This window comes from Electrona antarctica (genome assembly GCF_951216825.1).
Source record: "Electrona antarctica genome assembly, chromosome: 2".
In the NCBI taxonomy this organism is placed as follows: domain Eukaryota; kingdom Metazoa; phylum Chordata; class Actinopteri; order Myctophiformes; family Myctophidae; genus Electrona; species Electrona antarctica.
The window spans coordinates 35,531,824-35,549,879 of NC_136807.1; the positions used below are offsets into that span (position 1 = coordinate 35,531,824).

The 18,056-nt window shown below is 45.1% G+C and overlaps 1 protein-coding gene across 2 annotated transcripts; it reads left to right on the forward strand.

Moving 5' to 3' along the window:
- Nucleotides 1-1,348: 1,348 nt before the first annotated feature.
- Nucleotides 1,349-17,739, forward strand: LOC306941351 (acylamino-acid-releasing enzyme). 2 transcript variants are annotated; one of them, XM_079526773.1, is made up of 21 exons: nucleotides 1,349-1,777; nucleotides 2,428-2,569; nucleotides 3,885-3,960; nucleotides 4,365-4,440; nucleotides 4,614-4,708; nucleotides 5,305-5,439; nucleotides 6,252-6,343; nucleotides 6,913-6,950; nucleotides 7,796-7,990; nucleotides 10,690-10,784; nucleotides 10,902-10,953; nucleotides 12,156-12,266; nucleotides 12,890-12,984; nucleotides 14,092-14,224; nucleotides 14,436-14,519; nucleotides 15,386-15,466; nucleotides 15,624-15,712; nucleotides 15,854-16,047; nucleotides 16,768-16,870; nucleotides 17,104-17,210; nucleotides 17,609-17,739. In XM_079526773.1, exons 1-21 carry the CDS (start codon nucleotides 1,642-1,644, stop codon nucleotides 17,706-17,708), a joined length of 2,229 nt encoding a protein of 742 aa, XP_079382899.1. In that variant the 5' UTR covers nucleotides 1,349-1,641; the 3' UTR covers nucleotides 17,709-17,739. The 2 variants fall into 2 exon arrangements, with proteins under 2 accessions (XP_079382899.1, XP_079382900.1); XM_079526774.1 differs by lacking the exon at nucleotides 12,156-12,266.
- The last annotated feature ends 317 nt before the right edge of the window (nucleotides 17,740-18,056 follow it).

Below are 18,056 nucleotides of genomic sequence, written 5' to 3' on the forward strand. Positions count from 1 at the left end.
TTTGACGTGCCATAGAGCTGCCATTGAGCCCCATTATAAATTTCTCAAATTTGAAAGCACTATATTTCTAAAACTATGAAACATTTCAAAGATTTATTTTCAGGCAAACATGTCCACCGTAAGATGAACCTAAATAGGTTTGAATGGGGTTTCTAGGTGTAAGTATGTAGGACTAGTAGCATGCCAACGTTTGTGCTATTGCCATTGAGAATGCATTGGGCGTTTAAGTTAAATACGGGGAGGAAATATGACAGCAAACTGCCTGTCATATTTTCTCCCTATTCCAAAGCCCCCCCAGGTACATTATATATTTAAACTATTTTCAGCAATGGTACACTTATTTTTTCAGTGGGTAGATCTTGTTGAGCTGGTCATTTTGAAAGTAGATCTCATGTCATAAATGTGTGGGCACCCCTGTTCTAGCCCCTAGGATGACCCGAGGCCCACCACTTAAAAACCACATCTTTTTAAGTGGTGGCCTTTCCAAAGTCCTACATTGTAGGACTAGTAGCATGCCAAAGTTTGTTCTATTGCCATTGAGAATGCATTGGGCGTTTAAGTTAAATAACTCAGAAACTACAAATCATTTCAAAGTAAAAGGAGTGGGTGATGGCGAGAAGAACAAGAAAAATGTAAGCTGTACATACATAAAGGTGCAAAAATTAAGTAGCACCTATGTACATGTGAGGTTGCGACAATTAAGAAAAGGGTTCAGGTTAATAAAGGTGACTGTGTGTAATGTGTGTGTGTGTGTGTGTGTGTGTGTGTGTGTGTGTGTGTGTGTGTGTGTGTGTGTGTGTGTGTGTGTGCGTGCGCTACATAGCTCCCTGTGTGTGTGTGTGTGTGTGTGTGTGTGTGTGTGTGTGTGTTTGATGTGTCTCAGTCAGAACGTGGTAATGGATGTATGACTAAAGTAAAAAAAACTAAGTACTGTAATGTGTTTCAGCTTGTAACATAACCGCATGCATAATGCCACACAACATCTACAGCTACAACTAGCTCTGGTCCATAGCTCTAATGCAACTGCAACGGCATTAGAGCTATGGACCAGAGCTAAACTACAACATAGGTGGTCATATATCCATGGCTGAAAAAGCACAGGCAAATGTTACCATCATCCAATACTCTGAAAGACCGTGTAAATTGAAGTCAACGTCCAGCATGTGTTGTGTCAACTTGTGTGTAAAGTGACACACAAATTCATTGACACACAAATGTCAATGAATTAGTTTTTACTGTCCCCATGTGGCCAGTGTGTGTAATTACACCCCAGTGGGACAAAACCTTAGAGTATAGGCTACTCTAAGGACAAAACACAGAAGTGGTATCGTCCATTGGAACCAACATGGAGGCGCTGTGTGAAATTGTTTGTCGGTACATTTTGAATCAAAGCCAGGAAAGGAGCAAATGATTGGCATAAATACATTAACAAACTTTTCCCCAATTGCTCTTGATCTTTTCGTCCACAGCGCTTAAAAAGTAACGGTACTGTCTGTAAATACTTAGTAGGGTTATTTGCAGCACTTGTCTCACTGTCTTGTGTCCGGGAGACGGGAGTAGCTATTGTTGAATGTGCCCTAGAGAAACTTAAAGTTGATGATATTGTTGCATTAATTTGCGTGAAATAAGCACGCGTAGACAATGGAAAAGACGACGGAAGCGCGACTTATAAATGCCGTGTACGCCGAGTGCAGCGGTTTGCCGTCAGCCTTGTCCGCCAACGTAACGGACCAACAACTTCTCACAACTGGTCAGAGAGTGTACACTGTGACCGCAGGTGAGCGGCCGGCCGGGCTGACTGTCTGGGAGTGACCCAATAACATGGAGACATGCGAGGCAGCGCGCACCGAAAATAGCAGATTGCAATGTGCTTTTAGATCAGCTATTTTCGGCGCGCGTCACTAGGCTTCTTGTCTGCCTCGCAAATAATCATTTGCATGCCATAAAGGTTACTCTGACTACACCTATAGGCTACACAGTGCATGCACACGCACACACACACACACACACACACACACACACACACACACACACACACACACACACACACACACACACACACACACACACATGCCTTAATACTTTAATTATATAGGCTACTGTAGATTCCATTCCAGACCAGTGATGCTTTTACTGTACGGTTGTAGCTGTCTATATGGTGAGGTTCCAAATTGCATGGGCTTGGATCCAGGCTCAGACATTTGGACATTTATTATTTTGTCACTCTGACATTGTGTGTCATATATGATACACAAAATGTCATAATCAATCAAATAAATCTGACCATTGAATCTTCTTGATTCAATGCTAGTAGTATAGGCACACTGTCTGTGAGAGACCAATGTATTCACAAATCAGTCTGTTGAGGCAGTAGGCCTACTGTATGGCATCTTCTGTTTTGTGCTCATGTATTGTGTCTTTGGCCAGAGTGGAGTCAGACTGATTTGGTCCGAGGTTCCAGGCTCCGCTACAGCCAGCAGTGGACTGTGATAACGCACAGTACAGACCACCAGACCACCGCCATCACCACTGTCCTGCCACCAAGTCCCTGTATACCTGTACAGGGAGAGTAAGTATAGATATGTCACCGACACACATGTCAATACGCTACTGATTTACTACCAGGAGTCTACAGCAGTGGCTCCCAGGGTGGGGTCCGGGAACCCACCCAGCTAAATGATAGTTTAGAACCAAATGGACCCTTATGGTTCTGTAACTCTGAGAGTTAAATTGTAAATAATAGCTGCAAAGAAGACCTTGACTCCCACCCCCCCCCCCCCACCCCCCTTTCCCCTTACTGTGCAGTAGCCTATATTTTTTTTCCCCTTTTTACTTCCTTGTATGATGATTTCCTGTTTTGTGTGTGTATATTTGTACGTATGAAATGGTGGACCCTGTTGTAAACACGTGTAATGCTTAATCATGGTGTTGTGACACATAGGGCCCTATTATGCATGTCTTAAGTACCAGGTCTTATTACTTAACTTAAGACCTGGAGGCGTGATCAATGCCATTTGGCTATTCTGAGTGGCCAAACAGCATTGACCACGCCTCCAGGTCTTAAGTTAAGTCATAAGACCTGGTACTTAAGACACGCATAATAGGGCCCATAGTTTTTGTATTGAGTTGTGCTTTCGTTTGAAATGTACCCATTCTGCATACTGTTAATATATTCATCAATCAATCAAGCCTAACATATTGTAGGACTGTAGATTATGTGAACACTTTAAATCTTGATCATGTTATACACGTATATGCCCATGATGTGTTGTCCATGTGGAGCGTGTTCCTCTGCCTCCTGTTGCAACAGGCTTACTGAACAACAACACATACTGTCCTGTTGTAAACAAATTATTGAGACACTCTCCTGTTGTAACCAGGTTACCGAATATATACTTTCCTGTTGTTACCAGGCAGAAACAGATACTCTTAACCCATTTAGACCTGGGAACGATTCTACAAATGTCTTCTAAATCCTGACAGTTTTCTTGAAAAACCCATGTTTCTATGTCAGTCGTTCTCAAACATTTTCATGTCAAGATAACCCCCAAGATTATATGTAATTCCCCGCCGACCCCCATCTGAAAACATGTTGATCCAGGGAATATATAAGAATATATATTCAAAGATTTGCACCACATTTTCACGACTTTTCAAAAATAGCAGACCTACAAGCTCGTAGCGCGGCACTCGGTGCCGTGCTATGAGCTTGTAGATCTGCTATTTTTCAATAGCTAAAGTATAAACCCCTTTAAAACACCAAAAGGGGTTCCCGCCCAAAAGTAACCAACCAGGTTACTTAATAGATAATCTCTTGTTGTATCCCTTTTATTGAGATACTTTGTTACCAGGTTACCGAGCAAATTCTCTAATGTTGTTACCAGGTTACTGAGCAGATACTCTCCTGTTCGAGGACTGAGGGCCGTTGTCAGAGAAACAGCCGGTCACCAGCTGCTAGAGGTAACAAGGATAGTCTTTAATATCCACTTAGAGCAGTAAAAGGGTTGCTTGCTACAGGGATGGATTTTTTTAGATGGCATGGGAAAGATTGTGTGATTGATTAATTAATTGTTGCATTCATTGAATGAGTGAGTGGATAAAGAAAGAAACAAGTTGAATAACTCATTCACCCCCTTGTTAATGAATGCTTTGATCACATTGAACATGAAGTCATTGTTTTGTGCAGTGCAGTTTTACATCACAGCTGTATGTCCATTGCCAAATAAATTTCCCCACTATAGGAAAGTAAAAGTCTATATTACCTTATTTTAATGGCTGACTGTGTCCTCATGACCTGTTTGCTCTGAATAGTAAACCGTATTTGTTGCAGTTTCACTTTCTTGTCTCTGTTTAATATTGTTTAGATATGGGACAGCCAGGGTCTCACGAAGTGCCTCGACCTTACTGCCCTCGGCAAACATGGCCGAGTGTATGATGACGGTAAGATTTTGTTAGACTTTGTTATTCTCAGAGGTTGAATGCATACAGGGTATATTTAATTGAATGGCCATAAAATATATATAATGACATTTCTTGTTCCCGTCTTTTGTGTGTGTGTGTGTGCGTGTGTGCGTGCGTGCGTGCGTGCGTGCGTGTGTGTGTGTGTCATCCAGCCCAGTTTGGCTGTCTGTCGTGGTCTGACTGTGAGACCAGGCTGTTGTATGTAGCGGAGAAGAACAGAACGTCCTCAGAATCAACAGGTGGTAAGGTAAAACAATGGAAATGCTCGCATAGTCTGTTCGCACACATTCAAATATAGGGCCTGACCAATGTCAGATCTTGGGTCTGATGTCGGGCCCACTTTTGGAGAGTCCTAGACAAAATAGCCAACCCAGGGTGCATCTAGGAGGAAAAAGAGACACACCACCACATAACAGCGAAGCTAGCAACACCGCAGAGCTCCAGATCCTGATGCTAAACAGGAGGGAGTGGAGGCAGTGATAACGGAGTCCTGTGTTGGTGTTGGATGTTCTGCACTCTCGGATCGCATTGCATTTAAATCCATTTGAAAAAAATAAATGAATAAACAACCTCTGAACGTTTTTTTAAGGTAAACACTTAACGGCATTGTTTTTGAACATCAATTCGCTTTCGACATGCCCAAAATATGGACTCAACTTTGAACATATTTTGCTTATAATGACATGCCCAAAATATGGACTCCAGGTTGAAAAGGGGTACAAAATGATAATCGGGGGCACAAGGGGCTACATAATTGCCTATGCCGATGTCATATATTCTTTTTAATAATGGCCGACATATCAGCCAGACCAATAATATCATGTGAGTGCTAATGTTGTGCAGGACAGGAGTGTGTACAGTGAGGACTGGGGTGAAGGTCTGACCAGTAGGAGTGTCCCAGTGGTGTGCGTGGTGGAGCTGGTGACGGGCACGCTCAGCATACTGCAGGGCATCCCGCCTCACGTCTCCCCTGGACAGGTACTGTATCAGTGTTGTTTTAGTTTTAGTTTTAGTCATAGTCTCTTGAATAGTTTCCTTTTAGTTTTAGTCACATTTTAGTCACCTGGAATGTTTTAGTGTTGGTCTAGTTTTGGTCGACTAAATATCGTAAGATTTTTTTGTCGACTAAATCTACAGTTGATTTAGTCGAGTAAAATTTATTTTGGCAGGCCTTGATGCCGTCGTAATGACTGCTTTTACACCTGCTGAAAATAGCCGATCTACAAGCTCACAACGAGTCGCAGCGTGACGCCTTGTGAGCTTGTAGATCGGCTATTTTCAGCATGCAACCAATTGTAAAATGACTTATACTGCATTTCTTGTCCACTAGTCCCTAACATTTTAGGCTAGTTTTTTTTGACGAAATTGTCAATATATTTAGTCTTAGTTTTAGTCATCATAGCTTAGTTTTTATTTAGTTTCCATTTAGTTTTCATCAGTGGAAACAGGTAGTCGACGAACATTTTTCGTCTTAGTTTTAGTCGACAAAATCAACACTTAAAGTGTATTCACACTACTGAGCACGCTAATAGCTGCACATAATGCAAAGAGAGATCATCTAGCTGAGGGAATTAATGCAATATAAAAGCAATGGGAAAAAGAATACAGTTACATATCAAATAGGCCTATATATGATCGATATATTTAAATTGTGATATACAGTATATGTTTTCAAATTCCAATGCAATAATATAATCAATAAAAGTTTAAATCTGAGTTTCACTGTGTGCGTGCGTGCGTGCGTGCGTGCGTGCGTGCGTGCGTGCGTGCGTGCGTGCGTCATTCATCAGGCTCTGTGGGCTCCAGACAGTCAGTCTGTGGTGCTGGTCGGCTGGTGGCACGAACCCTTCAGACTGGGCCTCAAGTTCTGCTCCAACCGCAGGTAGCCGTGCTACGTGCATTGATGTTAGCACAGCAAATCAAATCAGGATGCAAATGTTCATAATAATAATAATAATAATAATAAACTTTATTTAGATAGCACCTTTAATACAGAGTTGCAGTTCAACGTGCTTCACAGGCAGGACAGAAATCAGGTATTTTACAGTTAGGTCATAACTCATAACATAATCAGACACAGTTAATTACATATCAGACACAATACACAGAGTATGCATAAAATTATGAACATAAAAAGGTCAGGCATAGAGTTAGAAAGACTTATACAAAATCATAAAAGAAACATTTAATAATTTAACACATTAGAGATAATAAAAGCGGTACTGGGGGGAAAGTGCTAAGGGAGGATGGAGAAGGCCAATCTAAAGAGGTGTCTTTTTAGTTTTTGTTTAAAGATGTTGATGGAGTTGGCCTCTGATTTCCTGAGGAATTGTATTCCATAGTTTTGGTGCATAGAAGTGCATTCATGACATTGGTCATTACTGTAAATGAGTGAAAGTGGGTTATTACATTCCAGTTTGTATTGACCTTTCTACCTTTATCTTGTTTCAGGTCAGCGTTATTCAGAGTCGATCTGGATGGACACTGTGGTGAGTTTACATCTTTATCATCATGAATTTGAGTTCAACCATGCTAGAAGTTTTACACAAGTACAGTTGTGTTGCACGCACTAAATCCACTAATTGGGTGCACGGTGGCACAGTTGGTAGTGCTGTCGCCTCACAGCTAGAAGGTCCTGGGTTCGATTCCCGCTCGGGGTGCTGTGGGTGCTGGCAATCCAATCCTGGTCTCTAAACTGCCTCCCCCTGGTCAGCCGGGGCGCCTGATGGAGGGGAAAGGAACTGGTTGGAATACCGCGTTCCTTCCATGCGCTACGTCCAACCAGGGAAACTCCCCCCTGTCAGGTGTAAAGGAGCAACTTGGACACTCATGCATGAAGGAAGCATGAGTTCAAGTCCGTTGCTCTCCCCATGTCCCCCATATATGGGGACTAGGTTGGCGGAGGGTGTGTAGAGCCCAGGATCACATTAGATAATTGACACAGGGGTGAAAAATGGGTTACAAAATCGTGGGATAAAAATTATAGAAAACTATGCACTAATTTGTTGGTACTAGTTAAGATTCCCCCCCCCCCCCCCCCCCGTTTTTGTAGGCCTCAAGATCAGCTAGAATGCTAGATTATAGTCACCAATGTACACATTTTTTAAATGTACAAATATTATTAAAAAAAATATTTTAGTAAACTAGGCAACTACTAACTAGTCAACTAGTAAAAATCACTAGAAGTGAAATCCCTATGACACGCATGTACCTCTAGTGAAGTCCACTGCTGTCCCTTTCTCTCCGTCTCTCTCTATCTCTGTCCTTCCTCTGTCTCCTGCATGTCTCTCTCTCTCTCTGTCCTTCCTCTGTGTCCTGCATGTCTCTCTTTCAGAGTGCCTGTCGGGGGACAACATGTCCGTGTCCTGTCCCAGGCTGAGTCCAGACAGGACATGTCTGGTATACCTCCAGGGCAGCGTGTTTGGACCTCACAACCAATGCTTGAGCCTGCAGCTCTTAGACCTGGGGACCAGGGTGACCTCTACGCTTCTGGATGTCGCCAACAGAGCAGCGCTCGCGTGGGGCTGTGGTAAAGTCCCTGCTCACCACTAGTCACCACCATTGAGGTTGTGGGTTCGAATCTTAGAGTATATATTAATAGAGACGTCACCAGATTTCTCCTCCCATCCACTTGCATTCAGTTGCTCAAAAGCGCATGAGGCGATTTTGCTCCTCCTTCCGGGTAGGAACAGAGTGCATTCTGGGATGGATTGGGCCAAATCGTGAACGCGCTGGGCCGTTGACTATCATTGCGCGCGTTCACGTATGAAACATAGCGTTCACGTGTCTTCGGCCCATAACGTAAACGTGCGCAATGCATAGTGCTGGGGCTCGAGCTGCAATACCACTTTCGGCCACTATGTCCATTTCGCCTCAGGGTTTCCTCTCTGTGACGTCTCTATTATATTTATACTTATATTTATAGCCTTCTTTGTCGAGCATCTATGTGATGATTTGATTGTCTGATTTGGTCCGGAGTACACCGTCTCTGCCCGAGAGACACCAGACTCTCCCTTCTGGCAGAATGCAAATGTTGTCCAGCAGGGGGAGTGGTTTTACCAGGCTACGGGTTCTGGGGCGGGAGGGTGATATCAGTCATTGCACGTCGTAACATACAGTAATACTTACAGATTGTATCTTTACTAGAATTTCGCCGCCCTTCGGGCGGCTCATCCTAGTTCCGTTGCAGCGCAATGGGAAGAAGGAAATTGCGAGATTTGACAGACTCCACTTCATGTTTCAGCTGTGTTTTCAAACCCAGTATTGTGCCCTTCACATGTATTAACGGATGGGTATTATTATTATTTGTTGTATTTTATTTTCACATCAAAGCAAATAAAATAAAATTAAAATAAGCACACATGAAACTGCTTTTTACTGTTTTGGTTTACTTACAATAAGTTAGTGTTTGTGGAAACCAAAAGATGTTGAGAATGGAGCAGAACATACTGTAGTATATTTTTGTGGGGACCTTGACTGCATTATAGTAGGCCTACAATGTTTTGGATTGCAGTGACCCCACATTGTTTCTTCGGGAACAATATTTGTAGTTACAATGAGGGCTACATGAGCCGAAGGGAGAGAAACACGTCGCCTCTCTCCAGTCCGTGCGTGGCTGAATAACAACGGATCGCATCGCTGACTGACATAAAGGCACAGTTACAATTCAGAGGCACTTCAATAAGAAAACTCAACTAATAACGCTTGTGTGTGTTAATCTGCCCGATGCTGACGTTAGTATATAATGTTTAGATTGTTTTCCTCTTGTACATGCGTTTGTGGGCACAGTGGCAGGGGGTGAAAAGCCGATTTGTCCCATGGTGTGCACTGCGCAACTGTGCAGTGTAAAACATGCTGAAATCAAACCACACACACACACACACACACACACACACACACACACACAGTCACTCAGTCACTCAGTCACAAATCCTCCACAGTGTGATTACGTGTCTGCAGTGACACTGATGCGAGGTTACAATGAGTCCGTGGTGTGGTGAGACTGGGAAAGGAATAATGCGCGGAAGACGTTGGCATCCGACTGCGCGCGTTGTGTCGATGAGATGGGCGCGTTGGGAAATTCCGCACCGAAGCACACTCGCCTATTAGTTTGCATTGCATTTGCACAGTGCGCTCAGTGCGATAATTCCGAACGTGGCCGTTGTGGGTGTGTGTGTGTGGCTGGCTCAAGAGTGTCTGACCTGTGTTTGGCTGCGTGGGGATCGCCATGTGAGGGGGCTAGCCAATAAGGGCCCTGTGTTGCATGTGGAGAATTGTGTAGGTTAGTGTGTGTGGTGTAGCCGAACGGGGTGGTGAGAACATGAGGGGGATGTAGCACAGCAATCGGTGACCCCTACATTAAGCTGTGTTGCTCCCAAGATGCAGTGCAAATGCGTGTTGTAGCAACCGTAGCCAATGGGAAAACAGGATGCAGTGTTGCCAGGTCCGCGAATTGTAAGCGAGTTGTAAGTAGCGTGTTGAATGGCATTTTTTCTGGGGTTGTTTTCATAGACCTGGCAACAAATTAGGCGGGGGTGTCGGTGCTTGTGGCGTGTTTGTGTTTATTATTGATATTGATGTTGTTTGTGAGTGTGGACGGGAGGCGGCTGTAGTGGCAGTGCAATGACAGTTTTTACGCGGGTGTTGTTGAGTGCGGGCGTGCGGCGCGACATGAGGAGATAGCCGTGGATCGACGCGGAGGGTAAGGCTGTGTCGTGTTAGTGTGTTGTTGCAGTGTGTGTTGCAGCGTGTTGCAGCGTGTCAGTGACGTAGTAGCTGGTGGCTTTATTTTCCTGGCTTGGCTTTGGGCACACCTTTTCAAATGTATAATAGATAATAATAATAATAATAATAATACCCCTCCAGTGAATTTGATTTCCCGTTTATTCCCCTATGATGTGATGATGATGATGAACGAAAAACATTAAATTAAGAAACAGTTTAAGAAAAATAAATAAACGTTATACTTTTAGTGAAATTCAAGATCTTAAAAAAATCGAATTATCTGAATCCAGAGAGATCTTGAAATTGCTTCATACAGTAGCCTGCAGTCAAGCTTTTCATTGTATTACTATAGAACAAAGACAAACATTCAAACACCATTTGAAAACAAAATGTAATTAATTCCATCCATTTTCTGGTGTTCGGTAATTCATTGAATCAATACACCCATGACGCTTAATCTCCATTTAATCCTCATTTCCTTTTCCTGCCACCCATGATGACCAGGAGGGTTTGCAGGTGTGTATGAGGCTCTGCCTACGTGCTGCTGGTCCACAGACAGTCAGAGAGTGGTGTTCAGTAGCGCCAAGAGGAACCGCAAGGTGCACACACACACGCACGCACACACGCACGCACGCACGCACACACACACACACACACACACACACACATATATACACTATAATGAATATTTTTCTCTCTCTTTCTCCCTCTGACAGGATCTCTTTGTGTTTGACAGGAAAGCAAAGACAATTATCCTCCTCTCCGATAGTAAGACCCCGTCCTCTCCTCCTTCTCCTGCTCATCCACCCACACGTTCTCCTTCTCCTAACATCTCTCCTCCTCCACCTCCTTCTACCTCTACACCTCCTTCTATCACACCACCACCTCCTCCCCCTCAGTTTTACCCTGCTCCTCTCGGCTTCACCTATCCTTCCGTATCACCCACCCCTGTCGTCCCTCCTTGTCCTGCTGTTACCCCTCCTTCCTTTCTCCCCTTTCCCCCTCCCCCTCTTTCTCCTCCCCTCCCCTCCTCTCCCTCTCCTCCTCTCCCTCTTCTCCCCTCCCCTCCATCTCCTCCTCTCCCTCCCCCTCTTTCTCCTCCCCTCCCCTCCCTCCCCCTCTTTCTCCTCCCCTCCCCTCCTCTCCCTCCCCTCCTCTCCCTTCCTCTCCCTCCTCTCCCATCCCCTCCTCTCCCTCCCCCTCCTTCTCCTCCCCTCCCCTCCCTCCCCCTCTCTCTCCTCCCCTCCCCTCCTCTCCCTCCCCTCCTCTCCCTTCCTCTCCCTCTTCTCCCATCCCCTCCTCTCCCTCCCCCTCCTTCTCCTCCCCTCCCCTCCCTCCCCCTCCTTCTCCTCCCCTCCCCTCCTCTCCCTCCCCTCCTCTCCCTTCCTCTCCCTCTTCTCCCATCCCCTCCTCTCCCTCCCCCTCTTTCTCCTCCCCTCCCCTCCCTCCCCCTCCTTCTCCTCCCATCCCCTCCTCTCCCTCCCCCTCTTTCCCCTCGCATCCCCTCCCATCCCTCTCCTCCTCTCCCTTCCTCTCCCTCTTCTCCCATCCCCTCCTCTCCCTCCCCCTCTTTCCCCTCGCATCCCCTCCCATCCCTCTCCTCCTCTCCCTTCCTCTCCCTCTTCTCCCCTCCCCTCCTCTCCCTCCCCCTCTTTCTCCTCCCCTCCCCTCCCATCCCTCTCCTCCTCTCCCTTCCTCTCCCTCTTCTCCCCTCCCCTCCATCCCCTCCTCTCCTTTCCCCTCGCATCCCCTCCCATCCCTCTCCTCCTCTCCCTTCCTCTCCCTCTTCTCCCCTCCCCTCCATCCCCTCCTCTCCTTTCCCCTCGCATCCCCTCCTCTCCCTTCCTCTCCCTCTTCTCCCCTCCCCTCCATCTCCTCCTCTCCCTCCCCCTCTTTCTCCTCCCCTCCCATCGCTCTCCTCCGCTCTCCTCCCCTCACTCCACACTTTGATTTCATCCCGTCAACTGCAGCTCCTGTTTCAGAGCCTCCTCCTCCTCCTCCTCCTCCCTATAATGTCCCCCCGCCGCCTCCACCTCTTCCTCAGCTTCATCTTCAACGTCGGCACAGACAGGAAGTGGAAGGTATGCCAGAGAGAAGGACCAGCCAGGCATCTCCGCTTCTGAACTTGTTTAAAAAATAATAGTCCTGTTTGGATTGAGCGTCTTTGACTAATGAGCATCGCGCCTGTCATAGAGCAAGTTCAGTCAGGAAACTGCTTGCTGCTGCACACTGATACTGCTGCGCTGCTGCCTGCTTAAACTCTTGCTGCTCACCCTCCTCCATCCCATGCTACCACCTGTCGTTTTGGATCTGCTGTTTAGGTACGGGGGATTCGGAGTCCCTATATGGTTGGGACTGATGCGCTTGATCTCAGTACCTAAAAATCAGATCCAATTCATCGCCAAACCATAATAAATATATTGCTCATTTTATATTCAATAAATGTATATTCCATTCATTCTTGAGTTGACTGAATTACATTCTGCATATATGCATATGGATGGCTGGGTGATATAATTGAAAATGTTGAGGTCCTAAAAACAGGAAATCCTATAATGTCTTTCTTTACCTGTGTGTGTGTGTGTGTGTGTGTGTGTGTGTGTGTGTGTGTGTGTGTGTGTGTGTGTGTGTGTGTGTGTGTGTGTGTGTGTGTGTGTGTGTGTGTGTGTGTGTGTGTGTGCGCGCGTGCGTGCGCAACACACAGGACACAGTGCAGTGTACGGTAGTTGGAAGCTACTGACACTACAGAAGGACATGATGGTGGTCAGCTGTTCCAGTCCCAACACACCACCAACTCTGGTAGAATACCTAACCTCCTGTATCTATACACAGTATACCAGTATAATACCTAACCTCCTGTATATATACACAGTATACCAGTATACTACCTAACCTCCTGTATATATACACAGTATACCAGTATAATACCTAACCTCCTGTATCTATACACAGTATACCAGTATAATACCTAACCTTCTGTATATATACACACAGTATACCAGTATAATACCTAACCTCCTGTATATATACACAGTATACCAGTATAATACCTAACCTCCTGTATATATACACAGTATACCAGTATAATACCTAACCTCCTGTATATATATACACAGTATACCAGTATAATACCTAACCTCCTGTATATATACACAGTATTACAGTAGAATACCTAACCTCCTGTATATATACACAGTATACCAGTAGAATACCTAACCTCCTGTATATATACACAGTATACCAGTAGAATACCTAACCTCCTGTATATATACACAGTATACCAGTGGTTCCCAAACGTATTCATGTCAAGGACCCCCACATTGAAACGAATTAGCCCCGTGGACCCCCATTTGAAAAGACATGCCAGAGACCCTCATAAGAGAAGATCTTTACGGCTCTAGCAGTGATTCTAATTACAAGGACCCTCAGTTTGATATGCATTATTAGGCTACGGACTCCCATTTAATGGCATTTCTATCTCTGAGACCCCAATTTATATTGTAAAATCAATGTTAATGTAATGGGTCCACTCTCAGAGTTACAGACCCATAAGGGTCCATTTTGTTCCATTTGTACACTCTCAGAGTTACAGACCCATAAGGGTCCATTTGGTTCCAAACTATCATTTAGCTGGGGGCCCCCTGGAACTGCCTCAAGGACCCCACTTTGGGAACCACTGCAGTAGGCCTATACTGTACACTATACACACATAAAAGCACATACATATACATACACACATACTGTACAAGCAAAAATAGTTAATGGAATTTGCCTACTTCTGTGTGTGTGTGTGTGTGTGTGTGTGTGTGTGTGTGTGTGTGTGTGTGTGTGTGTGTGTGTGTGTGTGTGTGTGTGTGTGTGTGTGTGTGTGTGTGTGTGTGTGTGTGTGTGTGCGCGCGTGTGCAGAGGATGGGTTTCCTCCCGTCCGCTTCATGTGACACTGTGAACTGGACAATTCTGCAGCAGCCTGTGACCTTTGACCTCAGTTGGACACTTTTGGATGTTACCCCCACACCAGAGGAAGACAACATACATTACTGTGAGTCTGACACACACGCACACACACGCGCACACACACACAAACACACACACATGCCACACCTCAACACAAACTACTACAAAGCAAAGCTCATTACAGTCTTTGTTTGGTCTCATATTTCCTCTTCCATCCTTTCTCCAGCTCTCTTTACATTTATCCCCTTTACATTTATCCCCAACCTCTCTCTCTGTCTCTGTCTCTCTCTCTCTAGCTGGTCTAGATTTTGGTGCTGTACTTGCCAAGCCATGTCATCTTCTCCCCGGAGTGAAGATACCCCTCGTTGTCTTCATCCATGGTCACTATCACATTTTCTACTTTGTTAAGATTTTCTTTTTAGACTGTACCTGTGCCTTAAAGGTGAATTCCGGACTAGCAGGTTTTGTTCCCTCACTGGCCCTTATATTAGGTACATTTACAAAGTATTTTCAGCAATGGGATAATACGTTTTTTTTTTCTTTTTTTTTGTGGGTAGATCTTGTTGAGCTGGTTATTTTAAAAGTAGTTTTAAAGGCGTGGGCACCCCTGTAGCTATAGTATTATACAAATAGAGGCTGTTGCACACACAAAGAGTGTGTGAACCCTACGTGAATGATGCAAAACAAAGTGTGTCCATTGGACAAGCAGTTCTCTGAGTCTAGGGAGTTCTCGGGATCCATTTGTGGGACAGATTTTTATTTTGTGTTTACTACATTTTGTTTTTAATTGTTATTCAATGTATTTAATGTTAATATAAAATAGATCTGAACAAATCAGCTTTTTGTGTTAACACAAAAATAGTTGCACTGTTCAAAAAGCCGATTTGTTCAGACACATTACGTACATTCTCCTTTTATTGTCAATGGCAAATGTGACACGTGTTGTGACGAAAAGCTGTAGGAGGGCTACAGGACGCAATTTTAGGGCTAGCACCCTCAAATTGCGTCTCATTGACTTCCATTGTAACGGGGAATGGCTCTCAAAGTCTTTTAGCACTAAACGAACGTGTCCAATATTTTTGTATTATTATAAAAAAAAAAAACATTTGGTTACACATACATTGATAATGTGACATCATCAATAGAATTCAGTAAAAAACGGCTAGGGCGGAATTCTCCTTTAACAATATGAGTTATAGTTGTGATTATGATAAAGTGTTTATTGTAATAACTCGCACAATTCCAGGCGGTCCTCACTCCCAGTCCCCTGCAGAGTGGAATGCCACCACAGCTGGACTGGCTAAACTGGGCTTTGCTGTTCTTATGGGTATGATCATGCACACGCACGCACGCGCACACTCACGCACACAGGCACACAGGTGTGCATTTTGAACAATCTTTCTATAGCTTATGAGCTATTTAAAGTCACGCTCAATTAGCAGTTTTTTATCACGGATCCCTTTTCTCTCTGGTTCTTTCTACAGTGAACTACCGCGGTTCTACGGGCTTCGGTCAGGACAGCATATTATCCCTGATTGGTCGGATTGGTAACCAGGATGTGAAAGATGTGCATGTATGTATTTATAATATGAACGGGCATTTATTGAATCTGAATCTGAATCTAAAGGTCACACTACACAGGATAAAACCTTTTTTTTTCTTGACTGTATCATCCAGTGTGTGTGACTGTGTTTGTTTGATTGCCCCTGCCCAGCGAGCAGTGCATACTGCTCTGCAGAGCGACGCGACCCTCGACCCCGACCGCCTGGCGGTGATTGGTGGATCCCACGGCGGTTTCCTTTCCTGTCACCTGGTTGGCCAGTACCCAGACTTCTACAGGGCGTGTGTGGCCCGGAACCCAGTCATTAATGCTGCTACTTTACTGGGGACCAGTGATATAGTGGACTGGTGAGACACGCACGCACGCACGCACGCACGCGCGCACACACACACACACACACACACACACACACACACACACAATCAACATCTTGGTTGCCTCTTGGTTCAGTGGCGCTGCACTAAATGCACGCGCACACACACACACACACGCACAGATACATGCACACAGATGCATACAAATCCTGCTTTCTCTACTGCAGTGGTTCCCAAACTGTTTCATGTCAAGGACTCCCAAATTGACACGTATTAGCCCTGCAGACCCTCCATTTGAAGAGATATGCCGTCAGGGACCCCCATGAGAGAAGATATTTACGGCTCTAGCAGTGATTCTCAACCCGTTTCATTTCAAGGACCCCCAGTTTGACATGCATTGGGGCCACATACCCCCATTTAATGGCATTTCTATCTCTGGGACCCCCAATTTAAAATCAATGTCAATTTAACTCTGAGAGTGTACAAATGGAACCATTTGGTTCCATTTGTACACTCTCAGAGTTACAGACCCATAAGGGTCCATTTGGTTCCAAACTATCATTTAGCTAGGGACACCCTGGAACTCCCCCATGCACCCCCAACCAATGCACTAAACACACACACACACACACACACACACACACACACACACACACACAAGTGAGCAGACACATGCACACAGACGCATACAAATCCTGCTTTCTCTACTCTTCGTGCCCCTCTTTCTCCATCTGTCGTTCTCTGTCTCTCCAGGCGTTACTCCTGTGTGGGAATACAGTATTCGTATGACCAGATACCTACAGCTGAAGCTCTGGCTGCCATGTTAGAGAAATCACCCATCACACACGCTGCCCAGGTCAGACACACACACACACACGCACGCACACACACACACACACACCAGTGCTCCTGACATGGTTATGGTTGAGCCATGGTGACATGAGCGTGGTCCGCCTGCCCGTCTGTCCGCCCACCACCTCTCTTCCTCTCTTGCGGCAATTTGAAGATATAGGATTATAATATATAATGTACTGTCCCTGTGGGAAATCTCTAGATGAACTGTTTCTCTGCGTTTGCCGTAACACATAGATCAGGGTGCCAGTGTTGCTGTTGCTGGGGGGCAAAGACAAGAGAGTGTCTCCTCACCAGGGAGTCGAGCTCTACAGAGCCCTGAAGAGCCGGGACTCACCTGTCAGGTAGGACTGCGTGCGTGCGTGCGTGCGTGCGTGCGTGCGTGCGTGCGTGCGTGCGTGCGTGCGTGCGTGCGTGCGTGCGTGCGTGCATTTATTTATTATTTATTTTTCACAATAGGTAGTTAAACAACTAGTCGAGTAGTAAACTAGGCAACTAGTCAACTAGTAACTAAGTCACTAGAAGTGAAAGCCCTATACAGGCGCGTGTACATTTGTAAAATCAATCAGGTGCACTTTGCCATCCATCATCATGTGCCACTTAACCTAAAACAGCAAACCATTTTTCACCACAAAAGAAGCAGAAGTTGTGTATGGAACAGAAACGCCATGATGACTAACGGCTATTCACTGTGAGAGGAAATGTTTCTAAGCTCCAGTTGTACTGTATGTTTTCCCTGCAGGGTGCTTTGGTTTCCAGAGGACGGACATTCTCTGGCCAGAGTGGACACACAGGCTGAGTGCTTTCTCAATACTGTGCTGTGGCTGCAGCAACACCTCTGAACACGCACGCACGCACGCACGCACGCACGCACGCACGCACGCACGCACGCACGCACACACGCAATTGGAATTTATGAAGTCATGTTGATTCTTTGTTCTATAAATTAGCCGTTTTGGTTATGTTGACATATAAATAAAATACGTTTGTTGCCGTTTCATTCTTTGTTGTTCAACTGAATATGATAAAGCATGGTTTTCATATATCTTTTTCCATCTCCTGAGGACCTAATACGAATGTGTATTAACTAAGCAATATGCTTTACCCAATGGAAAAGACCACCTAACCCCATGCTATGTCAATTCCCGAGCTTTACCTATTGAACTGCACTGCATAAAACAATGCAGTCA

Bases quoted from the DNA above. Each gene is read 5' to 3' on its own strand.
- LOC306941351 (XM_079526773.1), top strand. From the start codon at position 1,642: ATGGAAAAGACGACGGAAGCGCGACTTATAAATGCCGTGTACGCCGAG. The intron at 12,985-14,091 runs GTAGAATACCTA...GCGCGTGTGCAG, and splicing joins CCAACACACCACCAACTCTG to AGGATGGGTTTCCTCCCGTC. The intron at 16,871-17,103 runs GTCAGACACACA...CGTAACACATAG, and splicing joins CCATCACACACGCTGCCCAG to ATCAGGGTGCCAGTGTTGCT.